We start from the raw sequence: 17,607 nt of genomic DNA, 5'->3' as shown, positions 1-17,607 counted from the left end.
TTTCGTTATTAGATTTATTGTTTTTGACAATTCCAATACAAATTTGACAGCATTGTGGGATGTTTTTTTTTAAAAAAGCACAAATGTGAGCAAAAGCAGCTATTGAAGAATTTACAATTTCATATAATCAAAATATATTAGCGTTCTTAATTCAGGGTTTTCATTTGGAAACTCGTCCTGACATGATACAATTACAAAAGTATTTTCCTCCGAAGCTCTGAAGCATCTTATTTTGAAACTTTACATTCAAGTAGACTCAATGTTGAATTTCAAGGTACAGCAAACTGAAAGGCAATCATTGTGTTAACTGGTGGGTTTTCATCGTAAGTGCTATTACAGGAGAAACGTATATATTTGGCAGGTTTTTAACCATAAAATGTGCACATTTATTCCATGAGACAAAGAAAAAAATGCATTTGTTTGAAAAACAACCTGAGATGGTCAACAATTTAGCTGTTATTTGCGTTAATTAAAACACTTTGCACAACACTTCACCTGCATATTAACGGATACGGTTTCCTGTATGTAACATTTCAGGTCTTCCCCTGATATCCCACAAACATTATGAGTCACAACACTGTATTGCTTCATACTACGAGCTTATTGCTTAAAAGCTGGAAACACAAACTAGTGTTCTGGACTCGACTAAAGACTACAATGTAACAGAAGCAGACACTGATGTCACTGATCAAGTTACTGCTCACTTAGTGCATGTTTGCTTTGCAAAGTCACCTCAAATGAAGTTCAGATAGACATAAAAAAATATAATAAAAGAAGATCCAAAACAATATTGATCCACCTTGTAACGACAGCCATATAGAAACATACTGGTTTACCTACAGGACAGAGAACAGGCAGCACCATCAGTTGTAGATCCAGCGGCTGCTGCTGTCCTCCCAGCAGTGGAGCTCATTCTGTCGAAACCACAGAGAGATCTCCTTCTGGGCGCTCTCCACAGAGTCGCTGCCATGAATCACGTTCCTGCAACGCGGAACCAACATAACAAACACGCTCATTCAGACACAGTCACACCCCCATTCACATTATTTTTAATGTATCTTTTTATAGGACAAAATATACTATGACATTTTTATACAAGATAACTGTTTTATGACATTTTATTGAAACTTTATTCGTTTTTTATGTTATTTTTAATTAAATATTGTATTGCATATTCTATTACATTTTAATAACATACTATATCTTTATGACTTAATGAGATACTATTGTGTGACTGCTTTATGATACTATCATATTTTTTAATTTCCATTTACGACATCCTATAATTTGACTTTATTATGACATACTAGCATCTGAGTTTCCATGCATATTATTCCACAATGATTTCATGACAAACAATACTATGACTTTTTAATTAAACTTTTTTTAATGGCATTTTCTATGACAATTTATAACATAATACACTGACTTTATTCTATTCTATATTATGACTTTATAATGTCATACTATGGTACGACTTTTATCATGATATACTATGACTTTATAACATACAATATACTGACACGTTTCTAAAGTCCTGTTCTCCCTCACACTTTTGGCCAGGAGGAGAAGGGCATCATCGGGTGACCTTACCTGCCCACTTCCACACAGTAGTCTCCTCGAACGGTCCCGGGCAGAGAGTCAGACGGGTTGGTCTCTCCCAGCATCTTACGTGCAGTCTTGACCACGTCCAAACCCTCCCACACCTGAACAAACACACAAATGTACACGTGGGCACAGAACGCAGAACAGGGTGACAAATATCACATTTATGTGTGGAGAAAAACTCTAGAACCATGAAACACAGCAGCAGCTTATTATATCAGCTGAATTCCCTTCAGTATCCTGTGGACAACATGTGTTCAGTATGTGGGAGAATCTCACCATAGCTACTATTGGTCCAGAGCTCATGTAGCTCATCAGTCCCCTGAAGAAAGGTTTACTCCTGAGGTCCCAGTAGTGTTCCCTCAAAAGATCCTCAGATGCCTGACGAAACACAAGACGGACACATATTCACCTAAAATACATCAATAATTCATCATATAAGCCATGATCATTGATGAACTATGAATAAAAACCAGGGTCTCAAGGTAAGGTAAAACAAAACAAACACCCCAAATACCTGCACAAGCTTGAGGTCCACCAGTTTGAACCCTCTCTTCTCGAAGCGACGCAGGATTTCTCCCACCAGTCTCCGCTGCACGCCATCCGGCTTAACAGCAAGAAAGGTGCGCTCGTTCACGCCGGTCCAGCCTGGGGTCAGAAAATAACATGATAACAAATGAACAAAGACAGCCAGGTTGGTACAGACTGGAGGAGCAGCATCATCCGTTCCAAGAGATACTGACGACGGAGGACGCTGACAGTTCTGATGAGTACACACACGTTAGTGACAGCTGTGGTTTTAGTATCTAATCCGTGTTAAAGGACAGTCGGAGTCGTACACAGCAGACAGCGGATACACACATATCAGCAGTATGCACACAGGTTTATATCCAAAACTACATGCGTCTACACTGGTCTCGGTCTAGTCTCAGCCTGGTGTCAGCCTAGTCTCAGTCTGGTGTCGGTCTAGTCTCAGCCTGGTGTCGGTCTAGTCTCAGCCTGGTGTCGGTCTAGTCTCAGCCTGGTGTCGGTCTAGTCTCAGCCTGGTGTCGGTCTAGTCTCAGCGTGGTGTCGGTCTAGTCTCAGCCTGGTGTCGGTCTAGTCTCAGCCTGGTGTCGGTCTAGTCTCAGCCTGGTGTCGGTCTAGTCTCAGCGTGGTGTCAGTCTAGTCTCAGTCTGGTCTCAGCCTAGTCTCAGTCTGGTGTCAGCCTAGTCCCAGCCTGGTGTCGGTCTAGTCTCAGTCTGGTCTCAGCCTAGTCTCAGCCTGGTGTCGGTCTAGTCTCAGCCTGGTCTCAGCCTAGTCTCAGCCTGGTGTCGGTCTAGTCTCAGCCTGGTGTCGGTCTAGTCTCAGCCTGGTGTCGGTCTAGTCTCAGCCTGGTGTCGGTCTAGTCTCAGTCTGGTGTCGGTCTAGTCTCAGCCTGGTGTCGGTCTAGTCTCAGCCTGGTGTCGGTCTAGTCTCAGCCTGGTGTCGGTCTAGTCTCAGCCTGGTGTCAGTCTAGTCTCAGCCTGGTGTCAGCCTGGTGTCGGTCTAGTCTCAGCCTGGTGTCAGCCTGGTCTCAGTCTAGTCTCAGCCTGGTGTCAGTCTAGTCTCAGCCTGGTGTCAACCTGGTCTCAGTCTAGTCTCAGCCTGGTGTCAGTCTGGTCTCAGCCTGGTGTCAGTCTGGTCTCAGTCTGGTGTCAGTCTGGTCTCAGTCTGGTGTCAGTCTGGTCTCAGCCTGGTGTCAGTCTGGTCTCAGTCTGGTGTCAGTCTAGTCTCAGCCTGGTGTCAGTCTGGTCTCAGCCTGGTGTCAGTCTAGTCTCAGCCTGGTGTCAGTCTGGTCTCAGCCTGGTGTCAGTCTAGTCTCAGCCTGGTGTCAACCTGGTCTCAGTCTAGTCTCAGCCTGGTGTCAGTCTGGTCTCAGCCTGGTGTTAGTCTAGTCTCAGCCTGGTGTCAGTCTGGTCTCAGCCTGGTGTCGGTCTAGTCTCAGTTTAGTCTCAGCTTAGTCTCAGTCTGGTCTCAGCCTGGTGTCGGTCTAGTCTCAGTCTAGTCTCAGTCTGGTCTCAGTCTGGTCTCAGCCTGGTGTCAGTCTGGTCTCAATCTGGTCTCAATCTGGTCTCAGCCTGGTGTCAGTCTGGTCTCAGCCTGGTGTCGGTCTAGTCTCAGTCTGGTCTCAGCCTGGTATCGGTCTAGTCTCAGTCTAGTCCCAGTCTGGTATCGGTCTAGTCTCAGTCTAGTCTCAGTCTGGTCTCAGCCTGGTGTCGGTCTAGTCTCAGTCTGGTCTCAGCCTGGTGTCGGTCTAGTCTCAGTCTGGTCTCAGCCTGGTGTCGGTCTAGTCTCAGCCTGGTGTCGGTCTAGTCTCAGGCTAGTCTCAGCCTGGTATCAGCTCTTACAGGCTCCATGCTACCCCAACACCCAGCTATTAATAGGATGATAAACCAGGCTGGAGGCCACGTGGACAGACAACGCTACTCTGCCGTTGGTGAGATGACGTAGTCGCTGTGAGTGACGTTACACGTTAGTAACCCGGCCAACTGTATACACACACACACACAAACAGTTAATAATCACATTTCAGAGCGACTCCACGTTGCTACTGTTGAACGTACGGTTAGTAACAACAAGAGCTCTACTGAAGTTACTTCAAGTTTAGGTCCGCTCTTCTTCTCGAAGCTACGAGCCGTCCGTCCGCAGGAGAATTACTTTAGCATCCCCACCCCGCCCGGACACGGCGGAAAACCGTGAGCACGTTGTCCGGTGTGAAAAGAAGCCCAACTGAACGACAGCGAGTGAAGACGTGACGTAGAAACGGACGCAGCACCAACCTGGCTGGAAGTAGTAAGAAAACAGGGACAAAACCAGGCAGATCATTGTCGCCGGTGGACGGAGTAACGTCACGCTGGAGGGAGGAAGAGATGAGGAGGGCGGACGCGCGCGCGTTTAGGAATGCTAATCCAAAAGCGCGGGCACGTGGTGTCTCGAGACGCAAACCTGCTGAAATCCATTTCCGCCGGGAATGAACCGGATGTTATCATATTCATACATACGTTATTAAATTACTTATTTTGCAGATGTTTTGGGTGATTTTTATGTAATTATTATCCAGTGGTGGAAAATCATGAATACTACGAATTACAATGTATAACCTTTAAGGCCTGCTACTGTATATAAAAGCTACTGTATATAAAAGTTACTCATCAAATAAAGGCTGTTAATATTAATATAAATGCTGTAGGGTTTTGAAGAAGTGAACACTATTAAGAAGGAGACTTATGATTACATTTGACATAAACGTGGCATGAGAAGAAATACATTTAAACTGTATGTTTTAGCTCTTACTGCATCGGCAATGATACGTCGTGGTTTCTTTGTTTCCTTCTTTTGACAAATGTACTTATTGTAAGTCGCTTTGGACAAAAGCGTCTGCTAAATGACCTAAATGTAAATGTAAATGTATGTGGAACGGTGGAGTCTGCTGCCTCTGATTGTACATAAATAGTGATTTCCAGGTTTTACAGTATCAGGCACTCAAGTCATGTTTAATGTGCATTCTCAGTGCTATAAGGCTGTATTTACCTTAATGAGGTACTCTGAGGTAGTATGTAATACAGGCACCAAAATATTTCAAATTAAAGCAGTGATAGTAACAATTAAATTTAATATTTACCACATTACAGATACATATTACACACCGAGGCCTGCTTCAGATGGAAGTAATTTGAGTCCCAGATATTTATTGGAGGTGAGGGCTTCCAGTATACTTGTACAGAACAAGCTATGAGTTCTGTGTGTTTGTCCAAAGTGCCCAAGATTTTCATCTTCAGAACCACAGGTGTCACACCGCTGTCCCCTCCGTCCTCTGCTTCTCTTGTTCCTGCTTGCGGAAATAGTCTTTGTTGAGCAGGACGTCCCTCTTTAAGGGCAAGGCCGGTTCCTCGGCCGCCGCGCCGCCTACTGCCTTCCTGTGCTGGGCCAGCAGCATGGCGCGGATCAGGGGAGGGTAGGGGACGTAGCGCACAGGCGGCTCAGGGAGTGGCTCAAAGTCCTTCAACTGCTGCTCCGTGTGTTTGGGAACCAGGCGCCAGTCGTGGTACATCACCTTGTCCACCTCCTTGACCTCGCTCTCCTGTTTCCCTGCCAAGCACACAATGTAATAAAGTTAGTTTGTTTCCCAAAAGGTACCTGAAGGCCTTAAATGTCCTCAATGGTTATCAAATAGGTCTTACCTTTGTTGGTGAGGATCCCCCATGCTCTGCCATGATCCATGTTCTAGAAAACATGAGAATCAGGTGTATTTAATTACAGTAGTATCCTATCAGACACCCATGACAAACCAAACAGGGGTTTCACTCAGTTCACATAACATGACCATATGCAGACTCACTACTAAGTGTCCCACTCTCACCTCAGACGTGTAGTCCACTTTGACCTTTGTGATCTGCCAGTAGCTGGGCTCTGTGTGCTCCTCCAGCCAGGACTTGCGGGTGAAGAGGCGGCCCACGCCGAACAGCCTCATACCTGCCAGCAGGGAGAAGAGGCGACTCTCCCGCCGGACATCCTGCCAGGCCAGCACCGGCAGCATCTTCCCCGTGTGAGGCCGCCTCATCGTCTCGTAGTCCAGGGCGTATTTCTGGGACTCCCGCGGCCGGGACTTCAGCTCTCGATAGGCCCGGATCTTCCGAGCCATTTCTGCGATGAGGCGAAGTCGCCTTTTCTTCACCATGACTGCCCGGATGTGCAGCACGTTACTCCGCGATCCTGGGTGATAAACGCCACTCAACGTTTATCCTGCAACAGATTAAAGTCACGTATTTACACCTGGACGTCGCAGCCGTTTGGTTACAGAGGAAAATAAGTCAACCAGTCGGCATGAGAACATAAACCACCCCGGTGTCAACAACCTGAGGCTGTTAGCTAACGTTAGAGATGCTAAAAACACTTTAAATAGTCCCTGCACTCATGCGGACGGATACATGCTAATTCACTACTATGGATCATGTAAATCAGAAATTAAAAATACCCAAATATCACTGCAGGACCGATTCTAGACGCTTGACCTCCGCAAGCAGCAATGCACACAACTTCCGCTCACTCGGTCCGTCATAGAAGAGTCTCCGTGTATGAGCCTCCAGTGCACTTTTGGTTCCACATGAGGGAAATCAAGTAGATAACCTCTCCTTTAGCACATTGAACATTTCACCGTGGGAATAACAGAATCATAGTTATTAGAAAATAATGGATTATTTAATAAAGATTTTCAACATAATTTCTAAACCCATTAATCCAACCGTCTCAGAAATAAGTCTTTTTAATTATGGTCTTCACCTTTTGTACAGATTCAAATTACTTTTTTTGCTTCAAATATATACATTTCATGAAGCAAAATGGTCATATTCAATACATTTTCATTTTAAAAGTAATCCAAAGTTCAATTTGACATGAAATTTTAAATTTCCTAGGCCAGTTTCCTATTAATAATAATAATTAATAAACACATCCATTTCTTTGTGCATATTTAGCATTCATTTATTTTCATTTATTTTAAATCATGCTGATAAGTTACACAGTAAAAGGCAAGTAAAGGCCTTCATATACACAGTATTATTAATATGACATGGTAAAGAAGAAACACATTTCCTATTTACAGTACAACAGTAAGAAAGTGCTTGGATGCATCGTTGTGAAGAATACTGTGAAATAAGACGAAAAATATATCTGTTGGATTACAACTAACCTCTTGGTGGTTACATTACTAGATCTATAGGGATCATTTTGATCAATCGTCACACAACTGTAATGACACACTACTCATGACTAATGATCATGGTCCTCTGGTACCTTCGCTGTTGTCGTGTCCGTGCCTCCATCATAACTCACACTCCTTCTGAAGACCATTATCATAAAAGATGCTTGTCTTGCATAGTGCCTTAAATCTTTGTACATGTCTACTTAAACCAGGACCATTGAGGAGTGAACGTGATCAGGACTGGTGACTGAGGCAGCAGTTGGCAGACTGTGTAGCTTCAGCACCTGCGTCAAATACTCTTTTTATACTTACATTGTTACGGTTTGACACACTAAAGACTAGAGTAAAAATAACACTTATTTACATACCTGACTCTACGTCCCCCTGTTCAGGCATTCATGATCAAGTAATACTTGAACTGAGATAACACCACCACCCCCATAGGCTTGTATTTCACAGAGGAAATCGAGCATCAAAGCATCCACAGAAATGATTCAAACCACTCCTGCACTTCTCTATTAATCTGTGTTTGTCGGCATATTTTTTCAAATTATCCTGCTTAGCAACACGCTGTGCAAACACACAGCTGAGAGGTATATCGTTCTCCAGGAGCGGTGTGAAAGGTTTCTAGAAATGTATTGAGACTCACTTTTTACAGTGAAAACTTGTCATAATTGGAATCTCATTTGCGCTGACAACAAGGAACTATTTACACCCCAATTCAGGCCAACAGAGGTTGAGCGTTTCTTACTAAAATGATTTAGGATAGCGTATTTAATCAATTAGTCGAGAAGAGCTGATAAAGGAGGTGAAGGGACAAGGCCATGGGAAAACCAAAAGAACACAATTTCATGAACAGATCAGTACAAAAAACCCTCAAAACATTAAAAGTGCTTAGAATCTAATATTTTGTCAAAGAAACAAACTTTAAAAAAAAGTTCTATAAAACAATAAGGTATAACAGCAAAGAAAATATACATTATATGTGCCGCTCTTGTGAGGGGCATACTTATCTCGTGATCAGATTTTAAACTTTTTTTTAAAACACTTAATAAAGTCTATTGTTTACATGTTTAGTATAAGAGGAAAACTCACAGAATCTACAAACAAGCAGCATAAGACTTCAACAAGAGACTTCCAAAAACCTGGCGACAGATGGGCGGTGCCAGAAATGTCACAACTGACTTGTAACTTTTCTCAAGAGACAAGAATCAAAAGGTGTATGACTTGTATGAAGATGATGGCTGTTCCATGAAAGACAAAAAGTAATATTTTCGTTTTTTTCATGACTTTAAAGTAGTAAGGTACATTCAGGTTCATTCCACATCCTTCCAAGAAGTATTTTATCTTTTGTGGGTAAGAAATAAAGAATATTTTTTGACCTATGGCAAGTCGCTTCCTGTCCGTTCCACTTATGGACACTGATTCTCACTTTGGCAACCTAACAGAATTGTAGATGCCAGTAAAACAGGTAACAGATTACTTGCTAAATGCATTAATAGCATTGACTTTGAGAACAATATACATTATTATTTGCACACAGGTTGAAAACACAGAAAATAAACTAGGGATGAACCGATACGATTTTTCTGGCACTGGGATCCAAAAAGTGTCAAAGTGACTGTGGTCATTCTTTTATGTTGGGCAACATCAGGCTTGACTTAAAAATGGCTTTGTTAACTTTGTAAAACAAACTGTAACAAATATATAGATATACATTGACTGAAATGGCGTAAAATATTAAAATAATAAATCCTACACCATCAACTTGGTCAGAATCTTCAAAATGAACAGGAATTGTGAAATTCAGCAACAACTTCAACAGGAATAAAAATATAGGATGTACAGAATATATAAACATGGAATTTAATTGAACAGATCGTCCCGATAGTCACAATACCCAATCAGTCTATTTAAGTAAGTAGTTTCCCCAATATCCAATATCGTATCAGTGCATCCCTTAAAATATACACTCACATTTCTCAGACCCACCAACATTTGGTCATACATGACTTCAGTGTTACACCGTGCACCATTTCGCTGATCCCCAAACATGAATGGCAACAGATTTTGCTAGCTAACAAAATAACACCACATCTTTTTAGTTATTACTGAAGCTGGTTTGGATATTGAATTTATGATCACAGTAAAAGCGCGCAGGCAGAAATACTGCCGTCACAGTTTTCCACTTACGTACCACTCCTGGTTATTTTCTTCACTACTGGATAGTATTGATGTTGAGGAGAGCTTGAGGCATGTAGGAAACACTAGATCAGACGCCATAGGAGATTTACTTCTGCCAGTGTTTTAAGTGGAGGTAGACGTGGAGCTGTCCAGTCATGTCCAGCGGCATCTCTTCCTCTGACAGGCTTCAGGGTCGGACGTACACCCCTCTGAGTCACTCTCAGAGGAAGACGGTCCAGCCAAAGGGGGGACCGGCAAGCCTGAGGCGTGCTCAGGCCCTTCTGCGGTTTCTTCCGTGGTGCCACTTTTGAGACTGAGCACCCAACCCAGTTTGTTGTGGAGCAACTGGCAAAGGCCTGGTGGCAGTGGCAACACATCCAGCGTGTTTACACAGTCTGGTAGCAGCTGGCGAAGGCGAGCACAGCAAAGGTACAAAAGGGAGGTCGGCGCAGAGCAGGACCTGATCACTTTCATGCTGCTCTTCGCCGCTGTGGAGCACGCCATCGGATAAAACCTCTTGTTCTGTAGCTCTGTGGCTGCAACACCTAGATTGAGAATGGTGACACATTGTATGTTTAATACCACACTGTGGGCCATATATATCAAATAATGATGTGTTATGTTATATGTTTACGTTGGTACTAACCTATACACTTGCGATTTTTAAAGAAAGTGAGCGTCCCATGCCAAGTGTCCAGGTGAATTCCAATGATGGACCCCTGTCCAAACCGGGACGAGAAGTTCAACTTGTCTCCTTTATGATGCAACAAGCCTGACAAAAGGAAGACAACCACTCATGTCCAACTTCTACAACGCCCACTGTGAGAAGTTACTGCTGCATCCTAGCATGTTGTGTTGACCTTACCGGTGTAAGAAAGACCCCAGCTGTCTGCATCTTTTCCCAACAGGCTGCAAAACGTGTGTCTGAATTTGTCGAGATTGATATCAAAAGTACCGATGCCGACCATCTGTATAGAAACGGAGAACAATGAAGAGAAATTTAAACGTGAACTTCCTCACACTTAAGACTAAACATTGTCTCTTTGTTGGGATTTCCATAGGAAAAGTTGACATAACAGCAGGTCAATGTTGGGAGGTAAGGGCGTAGAGGTGTACCATGTCTGTTCCATACACCGGGGACGTCATCTTGATCTCCCAGAAGTGCTGCCCTTCAGCCAGTTCTTTGGAGCCACGGATCGCTGCTGTTCCACAGCTGTATTCAGAGTGGAAGTTCACTTTGCGATTGTCGCAGCTCAGTAATGTTGCTGTTGATCTGCTGTTGGTGTCCCAGACCCAGTCAAACTCTGAAACATCAGAAGTAATTCAGTCATTCATGGCCCAAGATACAAGAAATTACTCTAAATTATAGGTTGGGTCATTGAAATGCAGCGGTTGTCTCGTACCTTGGTCATCCTCTCCACAGTGGCAGTCTTTAACTTGGTGAAAGCCTCGCAGGCGAGGGTTGTAGTTGGTCTCAGCCAGGGAGTCACAGGCACAGAAGGACTCTCCGATGACGGGCACCGCGCTGGGGACAGGAGGGACCATCACTGCTGAAAAGTCTGCCTCAGAGTCTGAATCACTGTACTGGGGAGCGACAATGTAGAAAGAATTAACACATTCAAATGCCAGCAGCATTTCTCATTTAACGACACAACACTGGTTTGATGTGAAGCTGCTAGAAAAGCCAAAATTAGGCACTTGATTAGAAAATTCAATAGTGAAATGCAGACATTGTGCTGCTTTCCTTTTATTAAAAATGTAATGGTTCTGATATAGAGCATGCAAACAACTGGAACACTGTATATAAAAGTGTGATGGGGAACACCGATGGTGAATTGTGCCCTCTTCTCTAGCGATGACACATCTTATCTCCTGCATGGAGTGTAAACAAGTGGCATCATATGACACTAACACAAACTCCACTGTCCACTGCTGCTTTGTATCTGCTACAAGATGTAGGGGGAGGAGGCAGCAGCCATTGTATGCTTACCTCTAGGCGTTCATAGCTCCATTCTTCAAGTGCCCGGGCATCAGCATCCCTCCGTATCCCGCCCCACACGTATCTCCATGCACGACTGTTCCTGCTTCGCCTGGACATGGCAGCGACCGAGTCTCGCCAGTAGAAGGGCCCGACAGTCAGTTCTCGTTAAAGTCCAGATGCTGGAAGAAGAGCATCCGTCCAGCTGCTGAGAGTTTAACACGACGACAACAACATGATAACCTTGAGAGTCACAGACACCGCAAAAAAAACAGTCTCTCTGGCAATTAAACTGGTAACGTTAGCTTTCAAATAGCATGAATCTGAATGCAGTGCTTTCTTACCAACATTTACTACATGTTGCTTCGGTTACCTCCCACGTTTCACCACGACACTCAACCGTTTCAATCGTGTCACATAACGTTACGTGTATTTAGCCCGGTGAGACACTTGACGTTGGCCGTTAACCGTTACTCCTCATGCTAACTACTTAGCCTAACGCTAAATACCAGTTAGCAGCCTGGCCCCTTGTCCACGGATTATTGTCATCTTCAGTAAAACAGTTATTGTTGTTTCCTAACTTGCTTAGTTAGCCACCTAGCATAGCTAACAGGAGCGGCTAACGGCAGGCAACATATCAGCCCGTCGAACCGCGCAGGCATCGACATGTTAGCAGGATATAACAAGGTCAGGGGCGTCACAATTCATCTCACAACGCTGCTTATATTGCTTATCACATCTGTAGATGCCTGTCACCACACTGTGTTCAAGGTTTATTACCCATGTATGAAGAAAAATGCTGACCGAGGAGGGGGCGTAATGGCTTGGCTGGCGACGCAGACCTAGCATAAACTAGCTAGTTAGCTTCCGTTAGCTGCTACCAGCGCTAAAGGATAGCGTTAACGTTACCTGTCTCTTTTAGCCAGCCTTCGCGGAGAGTCGCTGACAGGCAACACCGCCGCAGAGTCGTTGTTCCTGGAAGCCACCTTTTTTTTTGCTAGATTGCTAACGCGGCAAACCGAGCGAGCAGCTAGCCGAGCTTCCCTTTTCCGTGACCTACTTTGAATCAGCCGGAGCGTAAACAATAACAGTGAGAGAGGCGCTCTCTGCAGGAACCCGCAGCACCGTCTCCTCCACAGGAAGTTTTCAGTACACAGCAAATACTCCTCATACTCCGGTCATTAACACCAGTTTTATTCTGCAGCAATTTTGTCTTTAACAATGCATCATATTTCATAAACTGCTCATGTGTGATGTATTTAAAATCCTAACATGAATAGCAGTAACTATAACTGTTGTCAAAAGTACAATATAATAGAAGTAATAAGTAAAGTGCAAGTACCTCAAAATTGTACTCAAGTACACTATGTATTTTCCACTACTGAATATATTATATATTACAGTAATTTAAAGTTGTAGGTGCACACACTGAATACAACATGTAGGCATAGTAATACATTGTCCTTGTTCGCAGCTTTCACAAGTTGATGTTTAAATATAAAACTTGCTAAAGGAAGTGTGAACAGTGCACTGCCTCCTTTGTATCTTACATCTACAGTGCTTCCAGTCTTGTTAACCCCGTCCTATGCTCCTATGCATAGCATAACAACATGCTTTTATTCAAAATATGAATATAAGGAGACATTCATGTCCGCCTCAGGAGGAATTTTAAAATTTCACCAAACTGTTTGAGACTGTAAAACCTAAATGTCGTTGGCTCAACAAGTTTAGTCATTCCATAGAATGTCAGACAAAGAAAGGCTCGACAATGATGTTCTGGAGGAGGTTGAGTTTTATTTGGAAATCTGACAGGCATGGCTGAACAGTGAGCTCTCACCTTAAACAAAACAAAAAATCAAGACAGCAGCACTACAGGTAAACGATACTAGTTTGAGAATATTAAACATGAAGACTTGCACACACATTATGCACTCAAGTCATTCACACCCACACACACTCCAACACATTCTCACACACACACACACACACACCTTCTCTCACACACGCACACACACTGTCAACCCCATGTCAACTTGTGGACATCCTCCATTAATAATCACACTACATCCAGAGGAATTCCAAGCACTTAGAACAATTACCCACAGTGCAATTAATCTAACTATACACAGATCATTTATATATATTTTGTATGTATATAGGGTATTTTAATAAACAGTATTCCATTTAGACAGTTTCATTTAGTCAAAATCTTTATAACTTTCCATAAATAGTGAAAAAAATATGTGTATTAACAGCTCCTCACCACTGTGATTCAAAAATGGTCCCAGAAAAGAACATGAAAAAATAAAAACACTTGTGTGCATGATTTTTTCTCGAAACAGAGAATGACAATCAAAACCACCAACAGAAAACAAAAATCAAAAAGGTGGGGAATGGGCAGGGGGATAAACGTTGATAAACGTTGATACTCACACTCACAGCACAGACTGGTTACTACATTTACAGGGGCTGGAGGGACTCTGGTTCACTGTACAGGTTAAGATCAGACAACAAATCAAGCAGACTGTCCACACATCATCCACAACAACCAATACATCTTCATGCCCGTTCAGTACTCACAAGACCTGACACAACTGGATGGCTTTAAACAATATAGATAGATCACATCTACTGAGGACAGAGCTGTCAAGTTGACCGCCTGTTTTCTGCCGCCATCCCCTCCTGTCAGACCCACGGGGTGTAATGGGAGTAGGTGGAAATCTCCTATTTGTTCTTACTGCTTTGATGTGGAATGAATGAGATGGTGTTTGACGCAGACACTATTTTGTAGACAGGATGAGGGCCACGATGAGGCCGTAAAGCCCCAGCACCTCAGCGAAGATCAGGATCAGGATCATGCCCACGAAAAGCCGGGGCTGCTGGGCGGTGCCTCTCACTCCAGCGTCGCCAACGATGCCGATGGCAAACCCGGCCGCCAGACCGCTCAGACCCACGCTGAGACCAGCACCGAGATGCAGGAAACTCCTGTTGGATAGACGAAAAAGAGTACCGTCATAGCATGAAGAAATACTGTCTGAAAGATATAAGAATACAACAAAAGAAATATATTCCAAAGCAGTCATTTTTTGAGTCGATCTCTTTTTAAATAAATGTATCAAATTATATACATTTATGTAAAAAGAGCAAACTCTGCCTGTAATAGGTCAGTGTTAAGCATTTTAATTGGGGATTTTTACAATTATTGGAAGATTTTTTTGTCACTGACAACCCACTTTTGACCCGTTCATAAGTTAGCCATCACTCTGTTTGTCACGAGAATTCAGTCTGCAATGTAGTTAATACACTTCAACCAGAGAATTGTAGTTACAAAAACGTGTTTTACACTGTCCATAAAACTGTTTCAGTGAACAAGTTCTGACAGTTCACTACCTGCCCAGCATGACACAGCAAAGAGGACGTTGCACAAGTTACTGTGAGAAGGAAATCAAACATTTAGCCGACAAGACTTTTGTCAGGTGGTGAGAATTAGTGGTCAAAATATATTTAGGAATACTTCTGAATCTTTTTGGGTTACTTGACTTGAAGGATTTTATTTATTTTACTGTTTGTGAGTTAAGGAGTGTAGGTGTATGTGCTTTAACTCAAAAGCATAAAAACTACATATGAGATGATGTATGACAATGTTTCTGAATTTACACAAATAATGAGCAGCAATAATATATACAAACGGTGTGTTGGGTGACTGTATCGGAGGTTCATCTTACTTGTAAAGGGTGACTCTCTCAGAGATGTTGTTTGCTATCAGCACAGCCACCACCAGCCCGTAGATGGCGATGATGCCAGCCATGACCACGGGGATGATGGACTTCATGATGAGCTCTGGCCGCATCACAGACATGGCAGCGATGCCTGTGCCGCTCTTTGCCGTCCCATATGCTGCTCCCAATGCTGCAGAAGAGGGGAGACAAGTCATGTTAATTTGTCTGTTCAGTTCAGTCGGTATTTATTTTTCACTTACAAATGATTCCTGAGAGAAACAACTCAAACCAGACAAGATATGGATTCGGACGGAGCCAGGTGAAGATAATTTATCAAGTCAATCGATTTCAGACCAGACATGCAGGTAATAGACAAAATGAAATCGCTGATGATATTGTGTATATAGTGTTTTGCAATCTGGAGCCTCTGGAGCTACCCCATATAACCTCATTTTCATCTTCTTCAATACTTGACTATTTCCATGACTAATGTCACAAATGGTTGGTTCTCCTGCTTGTCACATATTTGTAATTACACTGCAAATCACTGGTCCTTTCTCCCATGACGTGTGACGTATTCCCCAGTGGAACCGAATATTTGAGCAGCGTACAGTTACAAGAGGGATTTAAATGATAATGGAAGAATTTGTTGATATTGGTTGACATTAGCTAATTGTGCCAATTCTGCATTGCTTGCTTCCTTGCTGTGTATCCCATAGATAATTAATAAGGATACACATGTGGGTCTTCCACCTCACACAGATGTCGCCTATTGGATGCTTGATTGAGCTGCATCGAGTGACACTCGTGACATCCTGGACCAACTCCATTGTGAACAATCAAACAATTGTTATCACACGATAACATGGGAGATTTACTGAGCGGTATAATATTTTTCTCATTCAAAGCCAGAAAACCAAATTATACTGTTGTCAAGGCGTCTGTGCGCCTACAGTGTAGGAAATAGCTTACAACAGAGCCTTCAGGCAGTGCTTAGGTAAATTTGAATTGTGTTTTCCATTTGCTTTGTGATAGAGAGTATACTGCAACAATAGCAGTGTCCAAATGACAATGCAAGATGACCATGAGAAAAACTTGATTGCTTTCCATCCTGCTATGTTATCTACCTGAATGAATGAACCCCGACATATAGTCCAGTTTAAACAGCTACACACAAAAAAACACCTCAGACACCACCTACATTTATATAAAACCGGTTTAGATTTAATCACATTCTGGGTGTCAGCCAGCATTCCGTGGCCTATGGTTACAATAAAAATGTTTTAAAAAATGTATCCAAGATCCATGCAGATTTTCAATGTAAGAAAGAGAGAATTGTGGTACTGGATTGGTATTTACACTGGGTTTAGGTATTATAATTATATTGACATAAGTTGGATCAGTGCATCTCCAAATTCATCATCATAAACAAAACAAAAATATGAGCCAACTCTGCATTATGACATCAGGTGAAACTGTGTGGATTTTAACCATTGAATGAGTGACAATCAACGATTTCCACATTAAAAGGAGACACGTGTCATCTGGTTGACAGACTGGCTGATTCCAATCTCGATTGCATGCTAAATATGAATTAAAAGGGTGGATTTAATGTTCCTCACTGATGTTTAGGCCTCGATGCTGGCCATCCTATAAAAATACAATACATTTAAACCAATCCCACCAAGAGTCGTATTTTATCTTAGAATGCGTTCAGATCTGGGTCTCCATTGTTGTAAAATAACTTCATCGTGGCAGATTAAAGACGGGCTGGCCGGAGCAGCTGCCACCTCAAAGAGGGTCTGCGTCACCAAGTAGACAGCATCACAGCGTGATATGATATAACCAGGCTGGTACAGGAGGTAGCTAGCTACGGTGTTAGCAGTGTGACGAGCTAACGTTGGCGGTCAGCGGCAGCTCGGTGTCGGTGGAAACCTCCCCCCCCCCCCCCGCCCGCCACCACCTCGCATCCCTGGCAGGTGCGTGTGAGCCGTGACCGACTCGGCTAACACACCCAGCGCCGTTTATCTAAAGACTAAACCCAAGACACCCGCGTTGCCGTTTCTAATATCGCCCCAAGGAGTGAACATCCGGGGTAGCTAACTCGCCGTTAGCGTCCTAACGGCCGCGTTAAAGGTTGAGATGTCAGATGAAGAAGCTGGTGTAGTTACCGCTGAAGACCATGGCCGCAGAGGCTCCCATCACAGCGAAGAAAGGCGCGTACTCGGGGCTCTCCTCAGAAGACATTCTCGCACTTTTCTCGGGGCGATGCAGCTACAAGACAGACTATATATTTTTTTAGAGGTTCCCCTTTTTTCCCACAGTCAGCTCTGGACAGGTTAAAACACCGTGCGGGGGGAGAGGACGTAGCTGCCAGCAAGAGCACCGGTGTAGAAGAG

At 43.4% G+C, this 17,607-nt stretch overlaps 4 protein-coding genes across 7 annotated transcripts; all 4 read right to left on the bottom strand.

The window, feature by feature from the left end:
• Positions 1-61: 61 nt before the first annotated feature.
• nme3 (NME/NM23 nucleoside diphosphate kinase 3) lies at positions 62-4,474 on the bottom strand. Of its 2 annotated transcripts, none has more exons than XM_084038067.1 (5): positions 4,407-4,474; positions 2,123-2,253; positions 1,885-1,986; positions 1,594-1,706; positions 62-981 (listed from the first exon to the last, which is right to left on the bottom strand). In XM_084038067.1, the coding sequence occupies exons 1-5, from the start codon at positions 4,450-4,452 to the stop codon at positions 864-866; spliced, it is 510 nt and encodes a 169-aa protein (XP_083894193.1). In that variant the 5' UTR covers positions 4,453-4,474; the 3' UTR covers positions 62-863. The 2 variants fall into 2 exon arrangements, with proteins under 2 accessions (XP_083894193.1, XP_083894194.1); XM_084038068.1 differs by lacking the exon at positions 4,407-4,474 and adding an exon at positions 4,191-4,210 and having other exon boundaries at positions 98-981.
• A 765-nt stretch (positions 4,475-5,239) lies between these two features.
• mrps34 (mitochondrial ribosomal protein S34) lies at positions 5,240-6,688 on the bottom strand. Its single transcript, XM_084036906.1, has 4 exons — positions 6,602-6,688; positions 5,987-6,369; positions 5,808-5,850; positions 5,240-5,715 (listed from the first exon to the last, which is right to left on the bottom strand). Exons 2-4 carry the CDS (start codon positions 6,302-6,304, stop codon positions 5,417-5,419), a joined length of 660 nt encoding a protein of 219 aa, XP_083893032.1. The 5' UTR covers positions 6,305-6,369; positions 6,602-6,688; the 3' UTR covers positions 5,240-5,416.
• A 398-nt stretch (positions 6,689-7,086) lies between these two features.
• On the bottom strand, positions 7,087-12,572 carry spsb3a (splA/ryanodine receptor domain and SOCS box containing 3a). 3 transcript variants are annotated; one of them, XM_084037573.1, is made up of 7 exons: positions 12,399-12,572; positions 11,502-11,697; positions 10,915-11,095; positions 10,628-10,815; positions 10,377-10,479; positions 10,158-10,283; positions 7,087-10,056 (listed from the first exon to the last, which is right to left on the bottom strand). In XM_084037573.1, the coding sequence occupies exons 2-7, from the start codon at positions 11,607-11,609 to the stop codon at positions 9,665-9,667; spliced, it is 1,098 nt and encodes a 365-aa protein (XP_083893699.1). In that variant the 5' UTR covers positions 11,610-11,697; positions 12,399-12,572; the 3' UTR covers positions 7,087-9,664. The 3 variants fall into 3 exon arrangements, with proteins under 3 accessions (XP_083893699.1, XP_083893700.1, XP_083893701.1); XM_084037574.1 differs by having other exon boundaries at positions 11,502-11,694; XM_084037575.1 differs by having other exon boundaries at positions 11,502-11,671.
• A 691-nt stretch (positions 12,573-13,263) lies between these two features.
• Positions 13,264-17,597, bottom strand: atp6v0ca (ATPase H+ transporting V0 subunit ca). The gene is made up of 3 exons (XM_084037963.1): positions 17,380-17,597; positions 15,215-15,398; positions 13,264-14,474 (listed from the first exon to the last, which is right to left on the bottom strand). Exons 1-3 carry the CDS (start codon positions 17,453-17,455, stop codon positions 14,270-14,272), a joined length of 465 nt encoding a protein of 154 aa, XP_083894089.1. The 5' UTR covers positions 17,456-17,597; the 3' UTR covers positions 13,264-14,269.
• Between the last annotated feature and the right edge of the window lie 10 nt (positions 17,598-17,607).

The sequence above is a fragment of the Eutrigla gurnardus genome, assembly GCF_963514095.1.
Source record: "Eutrigla gurnardus genome assembly, chromosome: 20".
In the NCBI taxonomy this organism is placed as follows: Eukaryota; Metazoa; Chordata; class Actinopteri; order Perciformes; family Triglidae; genus Eutrigla; species Eutrigla gurnardus.
Note: the sequence above shows the minus strand (reverse complement) of the source record. Positions and strands in the feature narration are given on the sequence as shown.